Source organism: Hyperolius riggenbachi, chromosome 7, assembly GCF_040937935.1.
Source record: "Hyperolius riggenbachi isolate aHypRig1 chromosome 7, aHypRig1.pri, whole genome shotgun sequence".
NCBI lineage: Eukaryota > Metazoa > Chordata > Amphibia > Anura > Hyperoliidae > Hyperolius > Hyperolius riggenbachi.
In genome coordinates this window covers 37,625,286-37,647,120 of record NC_090652.1, presented here as the reverse complement: position 1 = coordinate 37,647,120, position 21,835 = coordinate 37,625,286, and the positions used below count along the sequence as shown (strand labels likewise).

Below are 21,835 nucleotides of genomic sequence, written 5' to 3'. Positions count from 1 at the left end.
CTGATTGGAGGGAAGGGACTCAGGCAGGGGCCGGAGTTATGGAGAAGGTGGGGGAGCAGCCGAGACTGACACTTAGGGCCCGTTCAGACTGCACGCGTTTCCAGCCGCGTTTTGGAAACACATGCGGGTGGCCCGACACGCACGACATCAGACAGTGCATAGAGTGCACTGTCTGATGTTCACATTGCATGCGTTCCAGACCTGTGCGGTCCGGGAACGCATGCTGCACGCAGATTTAGCAAAAACGCGCGGCTGTCCCATTCACTTTTCAGTGATGGGATCAGCCACGCAACGCATACAAACGCGGATGGCGTGCGTTCGTACGCGTTGCGTTCCGCATGCGTGGCCATCCGCGTTTGTAATGTGAACCGGCCCTTACAGAAGTAAACAGCCGGCACAGCTGCGCTGATGATTTATGGGGCATAGCAGAGTGAGGTGGGAACTTAGGGGGGATTGGGATAGCAACAGAGGCTGGGCAGTATATGCAGACCCAGCCTCTGTGTACTGTTAGCATTGTTAGAACCCCACCTCGGGTTCTCTTTAAAGCTTGCCAGCAAACTAGCTAAGTCCATCAGTAGGTAACTTTTCTTCAATAATAGCACCATCATTTGGACAATCTGCTCTACTCAAAAGCCTCTGAGTTCTGATTGTGATGTTTACATTTGGTTCCTGTCATTATTGAACTAGTCAGCCTTTATCACCTGAGCTAGGCAAAAAATATCTGAAGCTTTCCATACAAATATCGATTTTGATCACCCAAATGGGCCCCACCAGCCAGCCATTGTGTCGCCTTTGTGTTCTCCCAAAATCTGAAGCTGGAGCCACAACTGAGGCGTTCTGGGAGCAAATATTTCCCTGGTTCAGATATGCTGAGATAACTTCAGCCTTGTAGATATATGTAGCTCACATGACTACTGCAGATATAGCAAGTACTGTATGTATGTAGAATTGTTTCTAGAATGGTTCCTCACCTACGTAAACTCTTCCGTGCTCTGTAGCAGCAGGTATGGCTCTGAAGACCCTCCGCCCTGTGTGTAGCCCCTGCTGGTAGAACTGACGCATGAGCTCGTGCCCCTCCCCATAGATGCCAGTGGGACGCAGTGCACAAGTGTACAATGTCTTCCCGTTCTTCAGCTGTGAGGAAAACACATGTGATGTTATAAAATGCAGACGTGTGAAAATTGACAATCTGATCTCCACAAACTTTTCCTCCACTCAACTGCTTGATTCTAAGATTACACCCTGCACCCATACACACCAATGCTTCAAACTATAAAGTACCCCTGATCAGGGGCGGGCTCAATTACCTCCTCCGTAGACCCCTGATACTGCTCTTTGTCTTCGGGGTCCTTCTTGTTAACCATCCCCGGGGTTCTATGTATTCAACTGGATCCCTCCGTCAAATAGAATACATTTTCAGAAGTTCCCCTGAGTGGCGCCAAGTAATTCAGAACTGACAAGGCTCAAGGGCCAAACCGCATGTACACAGCAAAAGGCAGCTCTGGACCAGGAGCGCTTTCTTTTGCTGTGTAAGTGCGGTTCAAAGTTTGCGCTTGTGCAATTCAGAATCGCTTGGCACTGCTCGGAAGGAGCATATGGGAGCCTGAGGAGAGAAGAGGACCAGTCACGGAGAGTGGGAGGGAACCCAAAGACAATGAGCACAATCAGGAGACTAAGGAGGAGGTAATATAACCCCCCACCATAGGCTGCATTCATTATTTTTTTTCCCCAATTCAAGGTTACTTTAAAGGACTATAGACGTGAAAAATGGTAAAGTTTAAAATGCATGTATAAAAACTTGATATGCACTATAAGAGGTTTTTTTTTTCAGATTTTGCTGTCCCTTACAGTAGGTTGTAAAAATCTTACAGGCCTGATGGGTTTTGGACTAATCCATCCATTAAAAAAAAAAATTGACTGAGGCCATCTTGTGGCCAAATAGTAAAACTACATCTACATACATTTTTTTTTAAATAAACCCACAATTACATTTAAAATTAACTGTTAACCTCCCACACTCCCCAAAAAAATCCAAATAAAACTTTTAACTAAAAAAACCCCTAAAATTACAATTCAAAAAAACAAAACCATAAATAGTTACCTAAGGGTCTGAACTTTTTTTAATATGCTTGTCAAGAGGGTATATTACTATTATTTTTTTAAATTAGAAGCTTGTAAATAGTGATGGACACAAAACTGAAAAAATGCACCCTTCTTTCCAAATAAAATATTGGCACCATACATTGTGATAGGGACATAATTTAAATGGTGTCATAACCGGGACAAATGGGCAAATAAAATATGTGGGTTTTAACTACCTTCGGACCGAGCGAGTATAAATCTACGGTGGGCAGGGGGCGCTGCGGTCCTGACCGGACGTAAGCTCTACGTCCCATTGACCATGCGCCCCCGCCCGTCCCCGTCGCTCGGTCCGCTCTGCCCCCGCCGCAATGTGATGCCCTGCCGCCTCTATGACAACAGAGCACTGTGAGCCTGGCAGGAGCCATTTTCATTGGCTCTTGGCCCTGTCATTCATGTAAGCCGTTCCCATTGGCTTACATGGAGTGATGGTCAGGAGCCAATGAAAGCGGCTCCTGACCGGCGCACAGCGCTCTGCCGTCATAGCGACGGCAGAGAGAGCAGCCTGCGGCGGGGACAGAGCGGCGTGTCCGGCAGGAGCAACGGTAACTTGCGGCGATTCGTCGGGAAGCGGCGGTTTGCTGGACCAGCACCCTCTGGTCCTTAAGGGGGCAGAGGGTGCTGGTCCAGAAAGGGTTAATTATGGTAGCATTATTATTTTAAAGCTATACTGGCCGAAAACTGAGAAATAATGAATTTTTTTATTTTTTTCTTAATATTACCTATTACCGTTAAAATGCATTTAGAAAAAGATAATTCATAGCAAAATGTACCACCTAAAGAAAGCCTAATTGGTGACAGAAAAAAACAAGATATAGATCAATTTATTGTGATAAGTAGTGATAAAGTTATTAGCGAATGAATGGGAGGTGAAAATTGCTTGGATGCAGATGAAAAACGACTGAAGGCTGAACTGGTTAAAAGAGCATTCTTGAAGATCACAACAGATGAAGTTAACTTTGTTGATATTCACGGACAAATCGGAAACAAATATTAGCATAACTGCACACGAAAAATCAAAACACAAATATCAAAAAAAATGCAAAACGCAGATTCATGTACGCGGGAGATCGCATGCCAAAATCACTGTGATAAGTGTGAATGGCCCCTAATGAGAAGGGCATCTCTGTCTGAGCTAGTGTGCTGGCCTCCCTGCCACACCTATTAGAGTGCTAGCTCTTTGGCCCATCACTGATTTGCCAATATTTTGTACCTTCCTCCCATTGGCCTCCAGGACCATCTTCTCAGCTTTGGACTTGCTCAGGGGGTATGGCTGGTCGTGATATACGGTGTACTGTGTGTCTTCATTACCTCTGTAGTAATAGATAAATACAAAATGCGTATGTAAATGACATATGGGGGCATCAGAACGCTTTATAAAGATTGTAGCAGATATACTTAATATTAAAGGACACACGAGGTGAAAATAAACTAATGAAATAAACAATTGTATCTATCCTCCTTTTCCTTAAAATTATTTTTTTAAGTTATTCCACAGTTTTAGTGTACATTTAAATCTACTTTTTAAGTTTTTACTGTTTTATCGTCTTTTCTCAATGACACATTCATTGAAGTATGCCAGAGCTAAAATCTATGAACTATTGACCCCTTTTATCTCTTTCCTGCTCTCAGAAGCCATTTTCTGCTAGGAAAATGTTTTATAGTTGTAATTTCAACCAGTAAAGGTCACACTGTAGTCTGACCCAGTCCTGACTCAGACAGGAACTGCAACAAAAAAAAGGAACACAGCATAGTTATTTGTGTGCTTGGCACTGTACATACACATGTCTATCTCATCATGTCATATGTCACCTCGGGTATCCTTTAAAGGGGCACTATGGCAAAAAATTGTAAAATTTAAAATATGTGCAAACAGACAAATTCGAAGTACATTTTTTCCAGAGTAAAATGAGCCATAAATTTATTTTCTCCTATGTTGCTGTCACTTTCAGTAGGTAGTAGAAATCTGACAGAAGTGACAGGTGTTGGACTAGTCCATCTCTTCATAGGGGATTCTCAGCAAGGCTTTTATTCTTTATAAAGATATTCCCTAAAAAGGATTTAAACAATGATGCTGGCCACCTTCCCCTGCTCACTACACATTTTTTTTGGCAGTTGGGCAGAGCAAGTGCCATTCACTAAGTGCTTTTAAAAATAAAAAAAACCCTGAGAATCCCCTATGAAGAGATGGACTAGTCCAAAACCGACTTCTGTCAGATTTCTACTACCTACTGTGAGTGACAGCAACATAAAGAAAAGTAATTTATGGCTCATTTTACTCAAAACATACTTCTTATTTGTATATATTTGCACATATTTTATATTTTACAATTTTTCACCATAGTGCCCCTTTAAAGAGACTCTTTAACAAAAATTTCAGCCTTATTTCTTCTATCCTATAAGTTCCTATACCTGTTCTTATGTGCTCTGGATTACTGCAGCCTTTTCTAGTTGCACTGTCTCTGCAATATATCTAATCTTCTTTTCTTTGTCAAGCTTTGTCGCCCTAGAGAGGAATGCACTGCCTCAGCTGTGATAGGGAGAAGTTATGCACGCCCCTCCACGCCCCCCCTCTGCTCTCCTGTGTGCTGTGTGTATGAGTTACATGCAAGGTCTCTGCTCACAGCCAGTGTCTCTGCGAGGCTCACAGAGCTGTGACCTTGTGAACAGCTGTGAGTGCAGAGCGATCAGTGCTGAGCTCAGACAAGCAGCTAAGGCAACAAGTGGTGTAACATTCCAGCAGTCAAGTCACGTTTGAGAGGAGCCACTGCAAACAGGCACCTGTTTTGATTATGTATTTCCTGTTTGGCGGCCATCTTCATTGTTAGCAAAAACAATGAATAAAACAGTGATTTTATCACCAAGAAAGCAACTAACAGGCTGGTACGTTTATTTATGTAAGATTTTCACAGTACAGATTCTCTTTAAAAAAAAGTCTCAGAACATTTCCGCAAGAGTTAACATTATGGACATCGCTTTGCACTCCTAATACAGCTCCCCACACCTGCTGCTCAGTGTGATTTCTTTCTAAGTTGCAGGGCTACGTGACTAACCTGAAGAAGGGGTCGCCGTGGATATTGGGCCCCACCACCTCCATACTGCTGGTGTAGACGAGGTACTGGATCCCCTCCTCCTCGCAGGCTCTCAGCACATTCTCAGTACCTGCAGATGTACAAGAGGTGCGGTGATGAACGGACGCAAACAGCGCAGTGTAGGAATATATTATACAGATGCAGGGGTGAGCTGGCTGCCATCCTGAATCCCTTTCCTGGTCAGCTCCCAGCAACTATAATAACCAAATCACAACTAAAGCAACTCATGGACCAAAGCAGTTCTGACGTTTTTTCTATGTACCTAATTATAGTAATAACTGCGTCAGTATCTATGACACTATAATATATATGTATACATCCTATATAATAATAGGCAACTGTCCCTGCGTACAGCAGGGACTGTTGTCTCTGTGTAGCTGGGTCCGTGCTTTTTGCTACTGCGCATGTGCGCAGCACGGACCCAGCCGCACAGACAGGAGGACAGGGACGGGGCCAGGGAGCCAGGCGGGCGTGTGAGCGTGCGGCGAAAAACACAGACCCTAGAACCCGCTTGGGTCTGCTAGTGTATGTATATATATATATATATATATATATATATATATATATATATATATATATATATATATACACACACATATATATATTTACAGTATATATATATATATATATATACAGTAGGAGATTTATTCACTAAAGCGTAAAAGCTTTACACGTGCAAACTAGGGTGCTAAGTGGTTTGCACGGCAACGGTGTTACTAATCGCGTTGGTTTTTTTTAGCGCGCATAAAACAGCTTCACGTGCAAAATCAGCCACTTTGCATGCAAAGTATGCTTATCACGCTACTTACCATGCGAAACGGCTGATTTTGCACGCAAAGCGGTGCGCACAAAAACTTTGCGCGCAAAGCAGGAAACTTTGCGCGCACAACCTTTTGCGCGCATATTAGCACGTGAAGAGCCAATTTGCACGTGCTAAGTGGCTTTTCACTGGTGTGCTAACACTTAGCACGCTTTAGTAAATCAAGCCCCATGCGTCTTAATAGACAGGCATAGATTGCCCGTGTATGTGTAATTCTGGTTACTTGTAGGCATGATCACTGAGATGAAAATACTTCAGAGTTTATGCAAATTGATGTACATTTTTTGGACTAATCGATTTGAACTTGTGTGGTCCTTGATTGGTCCATTTTCAAGCTACATATATTTGCATAAAAATTTACATAAATCTGCATAAACTCAGAAGTATTTCATCTCATTGAGTCCAAGCAGGCAGGACCTCAGTGTGACACCAAACCCCCCACAGAGCCCTCTCTCCTTCTAATGCTGTGCAGTGCAGTGGAAACCACATACCAGAGCTCCAGGCGCCTCCTGCATCTTCTGTACGGCTCCCGATATGTGTCAGGTGACCTGATGAAAGTCATGTGATGCACACCGGACACCTATGGAGGATGCAGCAGAGCAGCTGTAAGAAGTAAAGGGGATGGCGCCTGGAGCTGTGGTGTCTTCCACTGTGCGCTCTTCTGCATTAGGGCTCTTTTACATCGGTGCCTATTTTCTGAGTTTTAACGCAACAGCAGCACTTTGCGTTAACCAAGGTAAAATGAAAGTCCATAGACTTTCATTTTACCTTTCAGATCTAGGCCCGTTTCTAGGGGCGTGCAGCCGCCCTGAGCGCTGAGGAAAGGGGAGGCGATGTGATGGAGGGAGAGCCGTGGGGAGGACGACCCGACTTCTACCTCCCTTCCTCTCCACAGGCCGCCCTCCATGCTCCCCCCTCCGCTGCAGACTGCAGAGTGAGCGCAGGGAAGCGCTGTATAGAACAGCAACTCACCTCCCTGCGTTCCAATCGCTGATCACTTGCCGCTGGTCTCCTCCTCTGCATAGCCGTGTATACACACTATACTTCCTGTTTAGCTGGAAGTATAAGAACTATATATAGTTCCTACCACCCCACCATTACCCTGTGTGAGCATCATTGTCACAAGTTGATACACGCGGTCTCCTCTGGCTGTGAAAGCGTCTCTCTGACTGACCTTGACACAGAACCACAAAACGCCCTCCGATCATCTGAAAAGTCCTGACCACAGAAAACGCCTTTCTCCACAGATTATAACAATTGAGAATATCTCTGGCCGGCAATTCCAACCAGCGTAGCCAATATAAGTCCCTTCATCTCTGCAGGGCCCCCAGCTGTAACAACTTCCCCTCATGTGGAGACTCAAGATCTAATGCCAGATGTGAACCTTTTCATTCTCTTATTATCTAGGCCAAGACCTTCTCCCTGTCGGCTGTGGGGTGTTTAAAAAGAACCCGAGGTGAGAGGGATATGGAGGCTGCCATATTTACTACCTTTTAAGCAATACCAGGCAGTTCTGCTGATCTATTCAGCTGCATTAGTGTCTGACACACTCCTGAAACAAGCATGTAGCTAATCCAGTCAGACTTTAGTCAGAAACACCTGATCTGCTGCATGCTTGTTCAGGGTCTCTGGCTAAAAGTATTTGAGGCAGAGGATCAGCAGGACAGCCAGGCAATGTGCATTATTTAGAAGGAAGCCTCTATATACTTCTCACCTTGGGTTCCCTTTAAAGGGAAGGTTCAGGCTGAGGGGGAAAATAATCAAAATCAAAATCCACTTACCTCGGTCTTCCTCCAGCCCGTGGCAGGCAGGATGTGCTCTCGGCGCCGCTCCGCAGGCTCCCGGTGGTCTCCGGTGGCCGACCTGACCTGGCCAGGCCGGCGGCCAGGTCGGGCTTCTTCTGCGCTCCAATCTGCGTTTCAAGCGGGCGCGATGACATCATCGGACGTCCTCCAGGCTGTACTGCGCAGGCTCAGTAGTTCTGAGCCTGCGTAGTACAGCCCGGAGGACGTCCGATGACGTCAGCGAGCCCACGTGAAACGCAGATTGGAGAGCAGAAGAAGCCCGACCTGGCCGCCGGCCTGGCCAGGTCGGGTCGGCCACCAGAGACCACCGGGAGCCTGCGGAGCGGCGCCGAGGGCACATCCTGCCTGCCACGGGCTGGAGGAAGCCCCAGGTAAGTGGATTTTGATTTTTTTTCCCCTCAGCCTGAACCTTCCCTTTAAGCCCTCCGCATTTGAATTTCGGGGAACATGGAGTTGACCTCCTCTTTCAGGGCACTTGGCGTTTCCTGGTCCTCATTTGCTTCGGTTCACTAAAGCTGAATATTCGCCACCCGACGGGTCCAGCAACGTCCCTTTGAGGATGAGCGTTCAGAGACGCCTCTTCCTGCTCGCAACGTTACATGACGGGCATGAACGGGAAGGCAAGTGATCGCGGTACTTTGTGTGGAGTCATCGTGAATCTTAAAGATATGATCAGCTGTGAGGGACGTTAGCGGCGTGCATCGCTAAATGTCGTTCGTGTGACCGTACATCTAAATCCACGTTGTGAGATTGTGGAAACGACCGCTCATCGCTCTAAAAATTTCCGGTTATCGGAAAAATCGATGGATAAATCGCATGGTGGGTATGGGGCTTTAGACATGTTCGGTAAAAATGTCATGTTCGGTAATTTACTTCATGTGATAATTTAGACTTTTGTCCACTAAGATATTCACACATTCTATATAATAAAACCCCTCTGTTCCTGCGTCATCCTCCTGTCCCTGTGTCTGTATGCTTTTGCTATTGGGCATGTGTAGCCGTTGGGACAGGGAGGACGGGGGGCGGCATGTGTGCGCGGGTATGCGGGCGGGCATGTGTGCACGTGGCAGGTGGGCGTGTGTGTCGGCAGTCATAGGGGCGGGAGGGGAGGGGGGCTGTGAGGGACTGAAGCCCGTTATAATCAAAGATGATCAGATCCGAACTTTGGATGAATCCGGATAGTTGCTATCCGGATTTCATCCTGTTAATTGCAATCACCTGTGCGGGGTGGGGGCAATCTTATCTCTCTGACGCCTTCTTAGGTCCGTCCCTCGGCACCTCCTACGTTGCGGTCCAAGCGGCGGTCACATGATTACAAACACTTCCTCCTTCTGGGTTGAAGGAGGAAGTGTTTGTACTCACGTGATGCGCGTGGACCACATTGTAGGAGGCGCTGAGGGGCGGACCTAAGAAGACGTCAGAGAAATAAGATTGCCCCCCCCTCCCCCCCCCCCCCCCCTCCCCCCCCCCCCCCCCGCACAGGTAGCAACTATCCGGATTCTTCCAAAGTTCAGATTTGAGCATCCCTGATTATAATGGCTTGGTCCACCTAGTGCAGTAATAGTTTGGCATGTTACCAAAAAGCTGCATGACAATTCATTGAGAATTTTACCTCATGTGGTATTTATTTAATGCAGGATTTTATTGGGCATTTGATGGATTATTGCAGTGCAGGGAGATGGATGAAAGATGTGATACAGACAGCATGAAAGCTGCATGAAATGAATTAAAAAAAATTTGTGTCAGCTCAAAACCATTATCATCATATTAACTATTTTTAATTACTACCTAATATTATTGTGAAATTAGGCAAATATGTTTTTACTATTAACTTTCTTATTTATCAGAATAGTTTACTTACCGGTAATTTTCACCTTTTCTCTGCTCTGTACCTTCCCTTCTACAGCCTCACAAATGACTGTTTGTTACCAAAAGCTGCAGGCTGATATTAACATCAACTACGGTGACCATACGTCCCGCTTTACCCGGGACAGGTCCCGGATTCGGGGTCCGTTGTCCCAGGCTGCATGAGGTCCCGGGAAACGTCCCGCTTTTAGCCACGGGACGTCCCGGCCTCGAGACTCTGGCCACCGTACCATTGCATGAACTGTGCCAGTTCATAGCCTGCAGCCCCGCTCCAGCAGCCTGCATAGTGTTCAGCAGGCAGAGCAGGGCTACGGGAAGATGGCGTACGAAGCCCTGTACTGGAGACTATTTGTGTCTCCAGTACAGGGCTTTGGACACCATCTTCCCGTCGCCCTGCTATTCCTCTCAGCGCGGGAGATATGCAGGACGATCGTCCGGGGGAGCTGCACGCCAGAGGCCGGCCAGGTGAGGAGACGTCTGTCAGGTGAGTAAATTCATTTTTTTGCAGGTGAAATGTGTCCCAAATTGCGTTTGTTTTCTGCTGAAATGTGTCCCAAATTGCGTTTGTTTTCTGATGAAATGTTGCCCAAATTGCGTTTATTTTCAGATGAAATGTTGCCCAAATTGCATTTATTTTTGGGTGTCTGGGGTAACTGTTGCTGCATTTATTATTTAATGGTCATAGTTGGCTATATTAGCTGCTTTGGGGTTACGGTTACGCTCCGCCCATACAATGTCATGGCCACGCCCATTTTTTCACGACACCCCTCCCCCCCCAGTGACCCAACTCTCCCATCTTGTTGAGATGAGAAAGAGGGACACGCCCCTGCCACACCCCTGATCACGCCCAACCACGGCCCTAGTCACGCATACCATAAAGATTTTATAAGAAAAATATGTTTTTTAATTATTCAAACCACACTGGTCCTTTCTATCCTGGTTCATTTTCCTTCATAGTAACATTTTAAAATTAGTAATGTATCAATTAAAATGATGGGAATAAAGTTTAGATTAGAGTCAAACGCATTTTTTAGTAGAGAAATATATATATATATTTGCTTAGAAAAAAAGTCCCAAAGTCCTGAAAGAGGGACAAATGAGGAGGATAGAGGGACAGGGGGACAGGGCTCCCAAAGAGGGACTGTCCCTCCGAAAGAGGGACAGTTGGGAGCTATGCACTGAGGAGGTAAAATTGACCAGTGATTGGCCAATCTAAGTCTGATGTGTGTACCATGCTTTACACAGATTGGTCCTGAATACTGGAGGATCTAGGTTTGCATATGCAGATGAAAACAAGGTAAAAAAGCTAAAATAGTAATATTTATATAATACATGTATAGAGGAAGTATAGAGCCAGCCTTGGGATCGAAGTGTTTTGTCCACAACAAAAGAGTAATTTCACTTTAAATACCCGGTCAGTGACGGGCACGGGATGGGCTGGCACTTGATTTAGGCAAGTCCTGTTTTCGGCCTAAAAATAAATAGTCATAAAACATTCTCCATCAAGCATGTTTAGTTTACAGGAACGGAATGTAAGTGGAAACTCCCTGTTTGAAATAGATGAATGTGGAACGTATTCCTCTCCCAGTCCCCATTACTTTCTCTGCGAAAACAGCCTGACTTTATATTTATGATGTCCCAAAGCAGCAGCTGAATAACAGAGCCGTGTGCTCAGACAGCAGGTGAAAGACTGTATAGGACTTCCTGTAGGTTCCCTCCATATACAGAGGTGCAGGCAGTACTAGGGGAGCATACCATGCCATGACCCTGCAGGGGAGCCCATCGGTATGAAGGGCCCAACTACTCAACCTCCCCACCTCTGACACAGGGCAGAACAGGTCCCATTGTAGCCACTTGTTATGGATGGAGTCATGGTGGCTACTAGAGATGGGAAGTCCGGATCTTTTCAAGGATTCGGATGATTCGAATTGGATCATTGAAAAGATCCGGATCTTTGAACCGAATCTTCAAATCATTTTACTAGGGAAGCATTCTGGGGGTGAAATGACTAGCAGGACAGGACTTTCCCTGCAGTGGACAGAGAAGGGGAGGGGGGTGGACAGACAGAGAAGGGCAAGGAGTGGACAGAGAAGGGAGGAGGTGGACGAAGAGGGGTGAGCAGAGAGCAGAAATGTTTTTTTTGCTCACATTACCCACATGTTGCAATCATATGCTTTAAGTATATTTCACCTATATGTTCATCTGTATACTCTGAATGCAAACGTCTCACAGTGAAAGAAAGCATTCCCCAATGTGTCCTTTTCTCACCTCGATCACACATCATAAATTTAGGGAGAAGTGAAGTGCAGCTGTTTAGAGCCGAGTGCAGGAGGATCATATTGCCCTGCAATCACAGTGCCTGCCCTTCTAGCCCAGCACGCTGTCTGCAGAGTTACTGAGCTGTGCTTCTGAGCCAAAAGTTTCCAATTTGTTCACTGCACAACTACGGAACAGACAGCCTATAATGGGCAGCACATTATAGCCAGTATGTGTGCTCTACACATATCTGGCAGTGGCACCCATGTCCCCTCTCTCTCATCTACCTGTCTCCCTGCAAGGCTGCCTCCCTTCCAACAGAGCGATCCATCTCAGCTCTGCTTCCAGGACCCCGCTGCCCGCTGAGAGGAGGGGGGGGGGGGGTGCCACTCCTGGCCCCACCGCCTTTGTGAACCGAATCGTCCATTTTGATGATCCGGATGATTCGACCCACAAAAAAGATCCGGATCAAAGATCCGAATCGTTCATGATCCGGACAAAACTAGTGGCTGCGCTTACTATATGACCCCAGCACATGACGTATTGCTACCACATGGGAGAGAGGGGGGCTTATCAGCGCTTTGCTGTGGGGAGCCATGATTTGTTGTTACCTTCAATTTATATTAAGCCTTTTAAAATATTTTATAAAGTTGGAAATATCTCTATATATAATTTCCAAGTGTCCCTGCGTCCGTCCCCGTGTCAGTGCTTTTTTGCACTGCGCAAGTGCAGGGAAAGACGCAGAGACACTGCCGAGAGCCGGAGGAGGACGGGGCCAGAAGGGGCGGGCGTGTGTGCGCGCGCATGCGAACAGCGGGGGGGTGAAAGCGCACGGCGGATTTGTGACAGACCAAGCCCGTGTTTAAATGGGCTAAGGTCACGAGTTGCTTATAAACATCTCATGTTTACCAGTCCCCCCCCCTTCTACAGGTGGCATATTCCTCTTGAGAGTTGTAGCTGAGATCATCTTGGTTTACACCTGGTGCTTTGAGATCATATTACAGTTACCCTGATCTACAAACTGAACTGACTTGTTGATATCTTCCCAAGCAGATTGATCCAATCTGTCAGAGAGCCAATGTTTCAGTATGGTTGCACGATCTTATTTTCCTGGCAGAATGTGTCGTGTTGGCAGCAGCGCCCAATTTTGGGACAACCAACCAGTGGCGTAGCTATGGAGCTATGGGCCCCGGTGCAAGTTTCACATTGGGGCCCCCCCCATGCCCTCTATACAGAACAATTGATATGATGCACCAAAACCTGCCAATGGCGACCACAGTGTCAGAGGTGCAAGAAGAGGATGGGGAACAGTTTGTTAATAATTACCACTATTCAAAGTTTCTATAGAAGTGATTATTATGAGCACAGGACCAATAGAGAGCTAATACTGCAGTTGAGGGAAGGCCCCTCGGGGCCCCTCTGGCCCAAGAGCCCCGATGCGGTCGCACCTCTGCACCCCCTATTGCTACGCCCCTGCAACCAGGGATGCTCTCCGACCTCAATCACAAGTAATCACGAGTGATTACTCGTGATTCAAATGAGGTTTAATTACAGCAGGTGTATTAGTCGTGTCCAAGCCTTGCTGCCGTCACTTCCTCTTTCAAGCCGGAAGGAGGAAGTGACGGCAGCGAGGCTTGGACACGACTAATAGGACGCATGGACCGCTTTGGAGCGCAGGGAGGACGCTTATTTATTGGTAAATAACCCTTTCAGCCCCCGCCGCACACCTGCTGTAATTAAACCTCATCTGAATCATGAGTAATCACTCTGGATTACTCGTGATTGAGGTTGGAGAGAATCCCTGCCTGCAACCAAAAGACCCCTGGGCTGTTTCCCACCATCTAAAATGGTGTGTGCAGAATGTTGGCAGCAGATCTTATACTCACCGGTCTGTGGAGCGCTCCCTTTGGTGTCCTGTCTCCATGACTGCCGGGCTGCCTGTACCCTGTGACCCTACAGTATGCACATCACATGACCATGCACATGCCACTGGGTTCCTGCGATACAGGCTGCCAGTGGGGTTAGAGGGAGGACATGGGCGGAGCACGCCAGGGGACAGGTGAGTATACGCTCTCCTGCAAACACTCTGCATGGCCCGAGGGGCAGCTCATTACATGGGGGTCCGGCAGCCAGTGCGCATAGATTTTCATGCTGAAATCTATTGAAAGTCTGTGTGCAGATGTGTGGTAGCAATAGATCCCTCTCTGACAGGATTTCGATTAGAGAGGGATCTATCTGATGATTGAATCTGGTGGCCATCTATTACTGTATGGTTACCTTTACGCATGAGGGACCCACCCTTCTGCTAAAAAAGCAAACGAGGCAGAACTGTTTCAATTTCATACAGTGTTAAAGTAAATATCATGAAAAACTGTCTTTTGTGATTGCTTTCGATAATTGTAATCAGCTATCACTGTACAGACATGATGCTGGGTGCTCTGCATAGCAGCCTATTCTGTTCTACAGAGAGGGGAGAGGGAGGGGCAGGAGGTGGCCATCTGCACCAGGAGGCGGTCCTCCACAGCTTGCAGGGAGACCTACAACAGGGATGGCCAATCACTGAAGAGCAGGCTGTATCAATGATCATTCTCAGTTAAAAAAAATCTAGCTGTGTATTTAGCTTTAGAGCATACATGTCAAACTCCGGCCCGTGGGCCAAATCCCCACTTTGTATTATGTTTGGCCCACTCTACACCACCAGAGAAACTATATTGGAGGATAAGGCTTAGATCACCAGGGAAGCCATATGGGGAGGGGGACAGCACTAGATACCAGGGAACTGTATAGGAGAGGGAAAGGGCCAGGGGCGTAGCAATAGGGGTTGCAGAGGTAGCGACCGCATCAGGGCCCTTGGGCCAGAGGGGCCCCGAAGGGCCCTCCCTCAACTACAGTATTAGCTCTCTATTGGTCCTGTGCTCATAATAATCACTTCTATAGATACTTTGAATAGTGGTAATCCTTAACAAACTGTTTCCCATCCCCTTCTTGCACCTCTGACACTGTAGTTGCCCTTGGTAGGTTTTGGTGCGCCGTATAAATTGTTACGTATGGAGTGCTTGGGGGGGCCCCAATGTAAAACTTGCATTAGGGCCCACAGCTCCTTAGCTACGCCACTGGAAAGGGCACCTAGACACCAGGGAACTGTATAGGGAAAGTAGAGGGCCACTAGACACCAAGAAACTGTGCAAGGGAGGGAGGGCGACTAAACATCAGGGAATTGTATAGGTGAGGGAGGGATGACCGCTAAACATCAGGGAATTGTATAGATGAGGGAGGGGCCACTAAACATCAGGGAATTGTACAGATGAGGGAGGGCCACTAAACATCAGGGAATTGTATAGATGAGGGAGGGATGACCGCTAAACATCAGGGAATTGTATAGATGAGGGAGGGGCCACTAAACATCAGGGAATTGTACAGATGAGGGAGGGTCCACTAAACATCAGGGAATTGTACAGATGAGGGAGGGGCCACTAAACATCAGGGAATTGTATAGATGAGGGAGGGATGACCGCTAAACATCAGGGAATTGTATAGATGAGGGAGGGGCCACTAAACATCAGGGAATTGTATAGATGAGGGAGGGATGACCGCTAAACATCAGGGAATTGTATAGATGAGGGAGGGGCCACTAAACATCAGGGAATTGTATAGATGAGGGAGGGATGACCGCTAAACATCAGGGAATTGTATAGATGAGGGAGGGGCCACTAAACATCAGGGAATTGTATAGATGAGGGAGGGATGACCGCTAAACATCAGGGAATTGTATAGATGAGGGAGGGGCCACTAAACATCAGGGAATTGTACAGATGAGGGAGGGGCCACTAAACATCAGGGAATTGTACAGATGAGGGAGGGGCCACTAAACATCAGGGAATTGTATAGATGAGGGAGGGATGACCGCTAAACATCAGGGAATTGTATAGATGAGGGAGGGGCCACTAAACATCAGGGAATTGTATAGATGAGGGAGGGATGACCGCTAAACATCAGGGAATTGTATAGATGAGGGAGGGGCCACTAAACATCAGGGAATTGTACAGATGAGGGAGGGGCCACTAAACATCAGGGAATTGTATAGATGAGGGAGGGATGACCGCTAAACATCAGGGAATTGTATAGATGAGGGAGGGGCCACTAAACATCAGGGAATTGTATAGATGAGGGAGGGATGACCGCTAAACATCAGGGAATTGTATAGATGAGGGAGGGGCCACTAAACATTAGGGAATTGTACAGATGAGGGAGGGGCCACTAAACATCAGGGAATTGTATAGATGAGGGAGGGGCCACTAAACATCAGGGAATTGTATAGATGAGGGAGGGATGACCGCTAAACATCAGGGAATTGTACAGATGAGGGAGGGGCCACTAAACATCAGGGAATTGTATAGATGAGGGAGGGGCCACTAAACATCAGGGAATTGTACAGATGAGGGAGGGGCCACTAAACATCAGGGAATTGTACAGATGAGGGAGGGGCCACTAAACATCAGGGAATTGTACAGATGAGGGAGGGGCCACTAAACATCAGGGAATTGTACAGATGAGGGAGGGGCCACTAAACATCAGGGAATTGTACAGATGAGGGAGGGGCCACTAAACATCAGGGAATTGTACAGATGAGGGAGGGGCCACTAAACATCAGGGAATTGTATAGATGAGGGAGGGATGACCACTAAACTTCAGGGAATTGTATAGGGGATAGAGGGCAGCGATTAGACAACAGGAAACTTTATAAAGGAGGGAAGCCACTAGACACTGAGGTCGGCCCGCGACTTGATCCCAGAGCTCAATTTGGCCCACTTTGTATTTGAGTTTGACACCCCTGCTTTAGAGAGAGGTTACCCCTGCAGAGGTAAGCAGTGATGCCTTTCTTATAAGTAAACCATTCACGCTTTGCAAATCATCATAATTGCAGCCTGTATTACATTGCTTTTTTTTTGTATAATTACTGTATTTCATGAAAACTATTACAAAAATAATCAAGGTAAAACATTTTTTTTTTTTTTATACCCAATCTAATTTCATACAAAAAAAGTTTTCCATAGTGTGTCTCTTACCTGTCACATTCACAGTGCTGATCTTGCTGGCGGGGACACGCCCCCAGACATCCACCAGACTGGCGGCATGTATGACCAGGTGACTGCCGGCCAGCGCTGATCGGACGTCCTCGTAGGAAGAGATGTCTCCACGGATCAGTCTGACTTTTAGCCTGTCTGAGAGAGCAATAGAGGATCATCAGATTTTTTAAAAAAGGACCTCACCAAAAATATTTTGAAAAATGTTCTGCTCTGAGATAATACAAAGCTGAAGGACTGGACAAGCACCATCAACAGTGCTAACCAGCACTACATAACACAAGGCTAGTGAATATATAAATCAATACATGTGTGCAGAAAGGCCAAACAGAAGAATCACATGACCAACTAGACAAGCGAATGGCCCTACAAAAACCGCACCACAGGCAATAAATCGTACAAATATAGCCTTTATTGAACCATACAAATAACAATAAAACCATAAAAACAGGCACAATGATAAATAATGCCCTCACATAAGCACTGAATTGCTAATATTAACCACGAGGATACATGTGTAAGATGTAGCCTAAATCCAGCTGCATACACCGGGAGCGGGACAGGAAGGGGGAAGGGGAGTGAGGGGGGGAGAAGGGAAGAGGAATGGAAGACCAGGCCTGAGCGTGCAAGTGAGTGGCCTGCAGCAGGTATATATGTGGAGGAATGGCCAGTCCCCTACCCCCTTCCTGTCCCGCTCCCGGTGTATGCAGCTGGATTTAGGCTACATCTTACACATGTATCCTCGTGGTTATTATTAGCAATTCAGTGCTTATGTAAGGGCATTATGTACGATTTATTGCCTGTGGTGCGGTTTTTGTAGGGCCATTCGCTTGTCTAGTTGGTTCTGAGATAATACAATACAATAACATTTCTGTAGCGATTTTCTCCCATAGGACTCAAAGCACTTAGGCTCTCTCAGATTCAGTGATTGGTAGTAGGATGAAGTATTAACACAACAAAAGTTGTATTTCTGCAAATGCCAAACTGAACAGGTGGGTTTTCAGTCCAGGGATGGAGCTGTCCTGATCTGTTGAGGTAAGGAGTTCCAAAACGTAGGGGCAGCATGACAGAAGGCTCTGGGACCAAAAGTTTCCAAGTGGACTCTGGGTATGACTAGATTATTAAAACCTGTTTATCTGAGAATGCGGGGATTGCTACGCAGCTGCAACATATCTTTCATGTATCCAGGGCCTAGATTATTCAGGGATTTAAATGTCAGTAGGCCGATCTTGAATAGAACCCTCCATTCTATAGGTAGCCAGTTAAGGGAGTGCAGGACTGGCGTTATGTGGCAGTGACGGGGTTGGTTGGTTAGCAGTCTGGCAGCAAGCAGTATTCTGTATCAGCTGTAGGCGGTACAAGACCTTTTTTGGAAGGCCAGTGAAAACATGGTGGCAGCCCTTGCCTGGGTCACATCAGAACATAGCAACTGCTGAAATGTTATCAAATCAGCAGTTGTCTGCAGTTGACTAAATTCAGGTATAGCAACTGATTTAATAGATGTCACTTCTCTTGAATTTATCAGAGGGAACTAAAAGAGGCCCTGTAGTCAAGCCTGTATTTAAGTCAAGGCCCCATAGGCCATGGCCTAGGGCACCACAGGATTGAGGGCGGGTGGGCAGCAGGCTATACTAGGAAGGGGTCACATAGCTAACTATGCTGGAGGGAAGAGGGTCATCAGGCTATCTATACGGAAGAGGCGGGAAGAGCTTCTGATACTAGAGGGGGGGGGGGGGAGGGGTCATCCAGCTACCTATACTGAAAGGGGGGGGGGGGGCGGCAGCTGACTGTGGCCTTGGGCGATAAAGAGTACAAATCCGGCCCTGATTACAGGGACATATTGTAGATAGCAGTAAATGATTCAGGATAGCCACTTTTATGGTAATTTTCCTGGTTTCAGCATCAGAAACACTTCCTATATCTACATATATTGATATATTGCTGTATCTTGGTATGTAGCCACGCCCTCTCAATGATGTTTAGCCTAGGCTATTTAGCTATGTGGAATTCTCCTCCCAGAGCATTTTGAAATTGTATTCATTGTGTTATTTCCACTACAGTTCCTCTTTATACTCCCATTATATTTTTTCCCTTTTGTTTTGATGGTCAACCAGTTAATGATATTATTCAGGAAATATACAGCCTCTTACTAAAAGAGGAACTGTAGCGAAAAGGTGAAAAAAGTAAATCAGTACATTGCAAAGTGAGAAGTTAGAAAGTAGAAGAGAGATCGAGAAATGATTAATATTCGCCAAGTAATTTGTTCATGATTAATATACAATGAGCCTGCAGGTTATTTATTTATTTAAGTATTTATTCCCTATTTAAGTATTTATCTTGGGCCAGGGGATGGGGGCTATACCACCTCATTCCCCAAGGTGGGTTGTGGTCAACATCACAGCTCCAGCCATGGCAATCTAGGACATAGGTCAAGCCCATGGCTGGAGCTGTAGTGGAGCCATGTGTTAAGCCAATGGGTAGAGCCGGGAGTCAAACTCATAACCTCATGCTTGCAGGGGTGAGCCTGGGGTGCCTGGCACCTGGGTGCAAGATTTTCTCTGGCGCCTATGGGAGTGGTTAAATTAACCGCGCCCAACCACATAACCACACCCATGTCCTGCCTAATCACACCCACACCTTCCACCTCTTTACGCATGCATGTGATACCCCATTCCTACCCCTCTTCCATGGGCTTGCTCCTGGCTGGCGTTGGCTGCCTGCAAGTCTGCTAGTCTCTGGACTGACTCAGGCTGAGAGGCTCTGCGAGTGCGATGCAGTCACACATGCGTATTTATGGCTGCCTGCGGCCACCCTACTCTCGCTCGCTGTCGTCGGCTCCTCCCCCCCGCCAAGCCCAAGCGTGAGGTGGGCTGCCTGTATCTTTCCCGTTGCGCCGCGCAGCCTGCCAGTGTTGCCAACCTTTCACGTTATTTTTTACTGACAAATACCTAAAAATTTACTGACAAAAGATTATTTTTACTGACAAAATTTCCCCACTGAATGCACATAAGAGACTGCTTTTCACCAGCAAATGCACATAAAGAGACTGCTTTTCACCAGCAAATGCACATAATGAGACAGCTTTTCACCAGCAAATGCACATAATAAGACAGCTTTTCACCAGCAAATGCACATAATAAGACAGCTTTTCACCAGCAAATGCACATAATAAGACAGCTTTTCACCAGCAAATGCACATAATAAGACAGCTTTTCACCAGCAAATGCACATAATAAGACAGCTTTTCACCAGCAAATGCACATAATAAGACAGCTTTTCACCAGCAAATGCACATAATAAGACAGCTTTTCACCAGCAAATGCACATAATAAGACAGCTTTTCACCAGCAAATGCACATAATGACAAACAGCCAGTGTCCCCAGGATATGTAGCCGGGGGGTCTATGTGCCCAGGATATGTAGCCAGGGGGTCTATGTGCCCAGGATATGTAGCCAGGGGGTCTATGTGCCCAGGATATGTAGCCAGGGGGTCTATGTGCCCAGGATATGTAGCCAGGGGGTCTATGTGCCCAGGATATGTAGCCAGGGGGTCTATGTGCCCAGGATATGTAGCCAGGGGGTCTATGTGCCCAGGATATGTAGCCAGGGGGTCTATGTGCCCAGGATATGTAGCCAGGGGGTCTATGTGCCCAGGATATGTAGCCAGGGGGTCTATGTGCCCAGGATATGTAGCCAGGGGGTTTATGTGCCCAGGATATGTAGCCAGGGGGTATATGTGCCCAGGATATGTAGCCAGGGGGTATATGTGCCCAGGATATGTAGCCAGGGGGTATATGTGCCCAGGATATGTAGCCAGGGGGTATATGTGCCCAGGATATGTAGCCAGGGGGTATATGTGCCCAGGATATGTAGCCAGGGGGTATTTGTGCCCAGGATATGTAGCCAGGGGGTATATGTGCCCAGGATATGTAGCCAGGGGGTATATGTGCCCGGGATATGTAGCCAGGGGGTGATATGTGCCCAGGATATGTAGCCAGGGGGTATATGTGCCCGGGATATGTAGCCAGGAGGTATATGTGCCCGGGATATGTAGCCAGGGGGTATATGTGCCCGGGATATGTAGCCAGGGGGTGATATGTGCCCGGGATATGTAGCCAGGGGGTGATATGTGCCCAGAATATGTAGCCAGGGGGTAATATGTGCCCAGGATATATATAGCCAGGGGGTATATGTGACCAGTATATGTAGCCAGGGTGTATAGGGTCCTCGTTTAGGTAGTGAGTGAGAGGAGCGCACCCAACCCTCCCCTCCCGACGCTCCCCCCTCACCTTGAAGTAGCTTCAGACCTCAATCAGCGGGCGACCCGACCAGTGAGAAGGCGCCGGAGTCCGGACGCACCCGCTCTATATGCGGAAGTGATGTCACTTCCGCATATCAGTGCGGCGTGATAGGTCCTAGCGCCGCCCGCCTGATCGAGGTCTGACGCGGCGGCGCCGGCGGCTAGAGAGACGGAGGGAGAGAGAGACGGAGGGAGGGAGCGAGCGCCGGCGGCCACAGGGGGAGAGCAGCGGCCGGGCGGCGCCTCTCAGAGGCAGGCGCCTGGGTGCCTTGCACCCGCAGCACCCGCCCAGGCTCGGCCCTGCATGCTTGGTAGGCGGAAGCAGTACCAAGCAGATTTTTTTAACTATTTTATCCACCATTGAGCACCTCTTACCCCTGTTGAACCTCTATATTGCTCCCTCTAAAATTTCCTTTAAGAACCAAGACTGCCACCGGGACATCCATGCCTGGTAATAATGTGTGTATATCCAC

At 47.2% G+C, this 21,835-nt stretch overlaps 1 protein-coding gene across 1 annotated transcript in view; it reads right to left on the bottom strand.

Annotated features, from left to right (window-relative positions):
• The window catches only part of HSD3B7 (hydroxy-delta-5-steroid dehydrogenase, 3 beta- and steroid delta-isomerase 7), an 80,886-nt gene that overhangs the window by 2,257 nt on the left and 56,794 nt on the right, over positions 1-21,835 (bottom strand). The window contains exons 3-6 of the mRNA XM_068243925.1: positions 17,045-17,200; positions 5,193-5,301; positions 3,353-3,452; positions 972-1,134 (exon numbers count right to left, since the gene is read on the bottom strand). Coding sequence (XP_068100026.1) covers positions 972-1,134; positions 3,353-3,452; positions 5,193-5,301; positions 17,045-17,200 — 528 coding nt within the window. The remainder of the gene's footprint in view (positions 1-971; positions 1,135-3,352; positions 3,453-5,192; positions 5,302-17,044; positions 17,201-21,835) is intronic.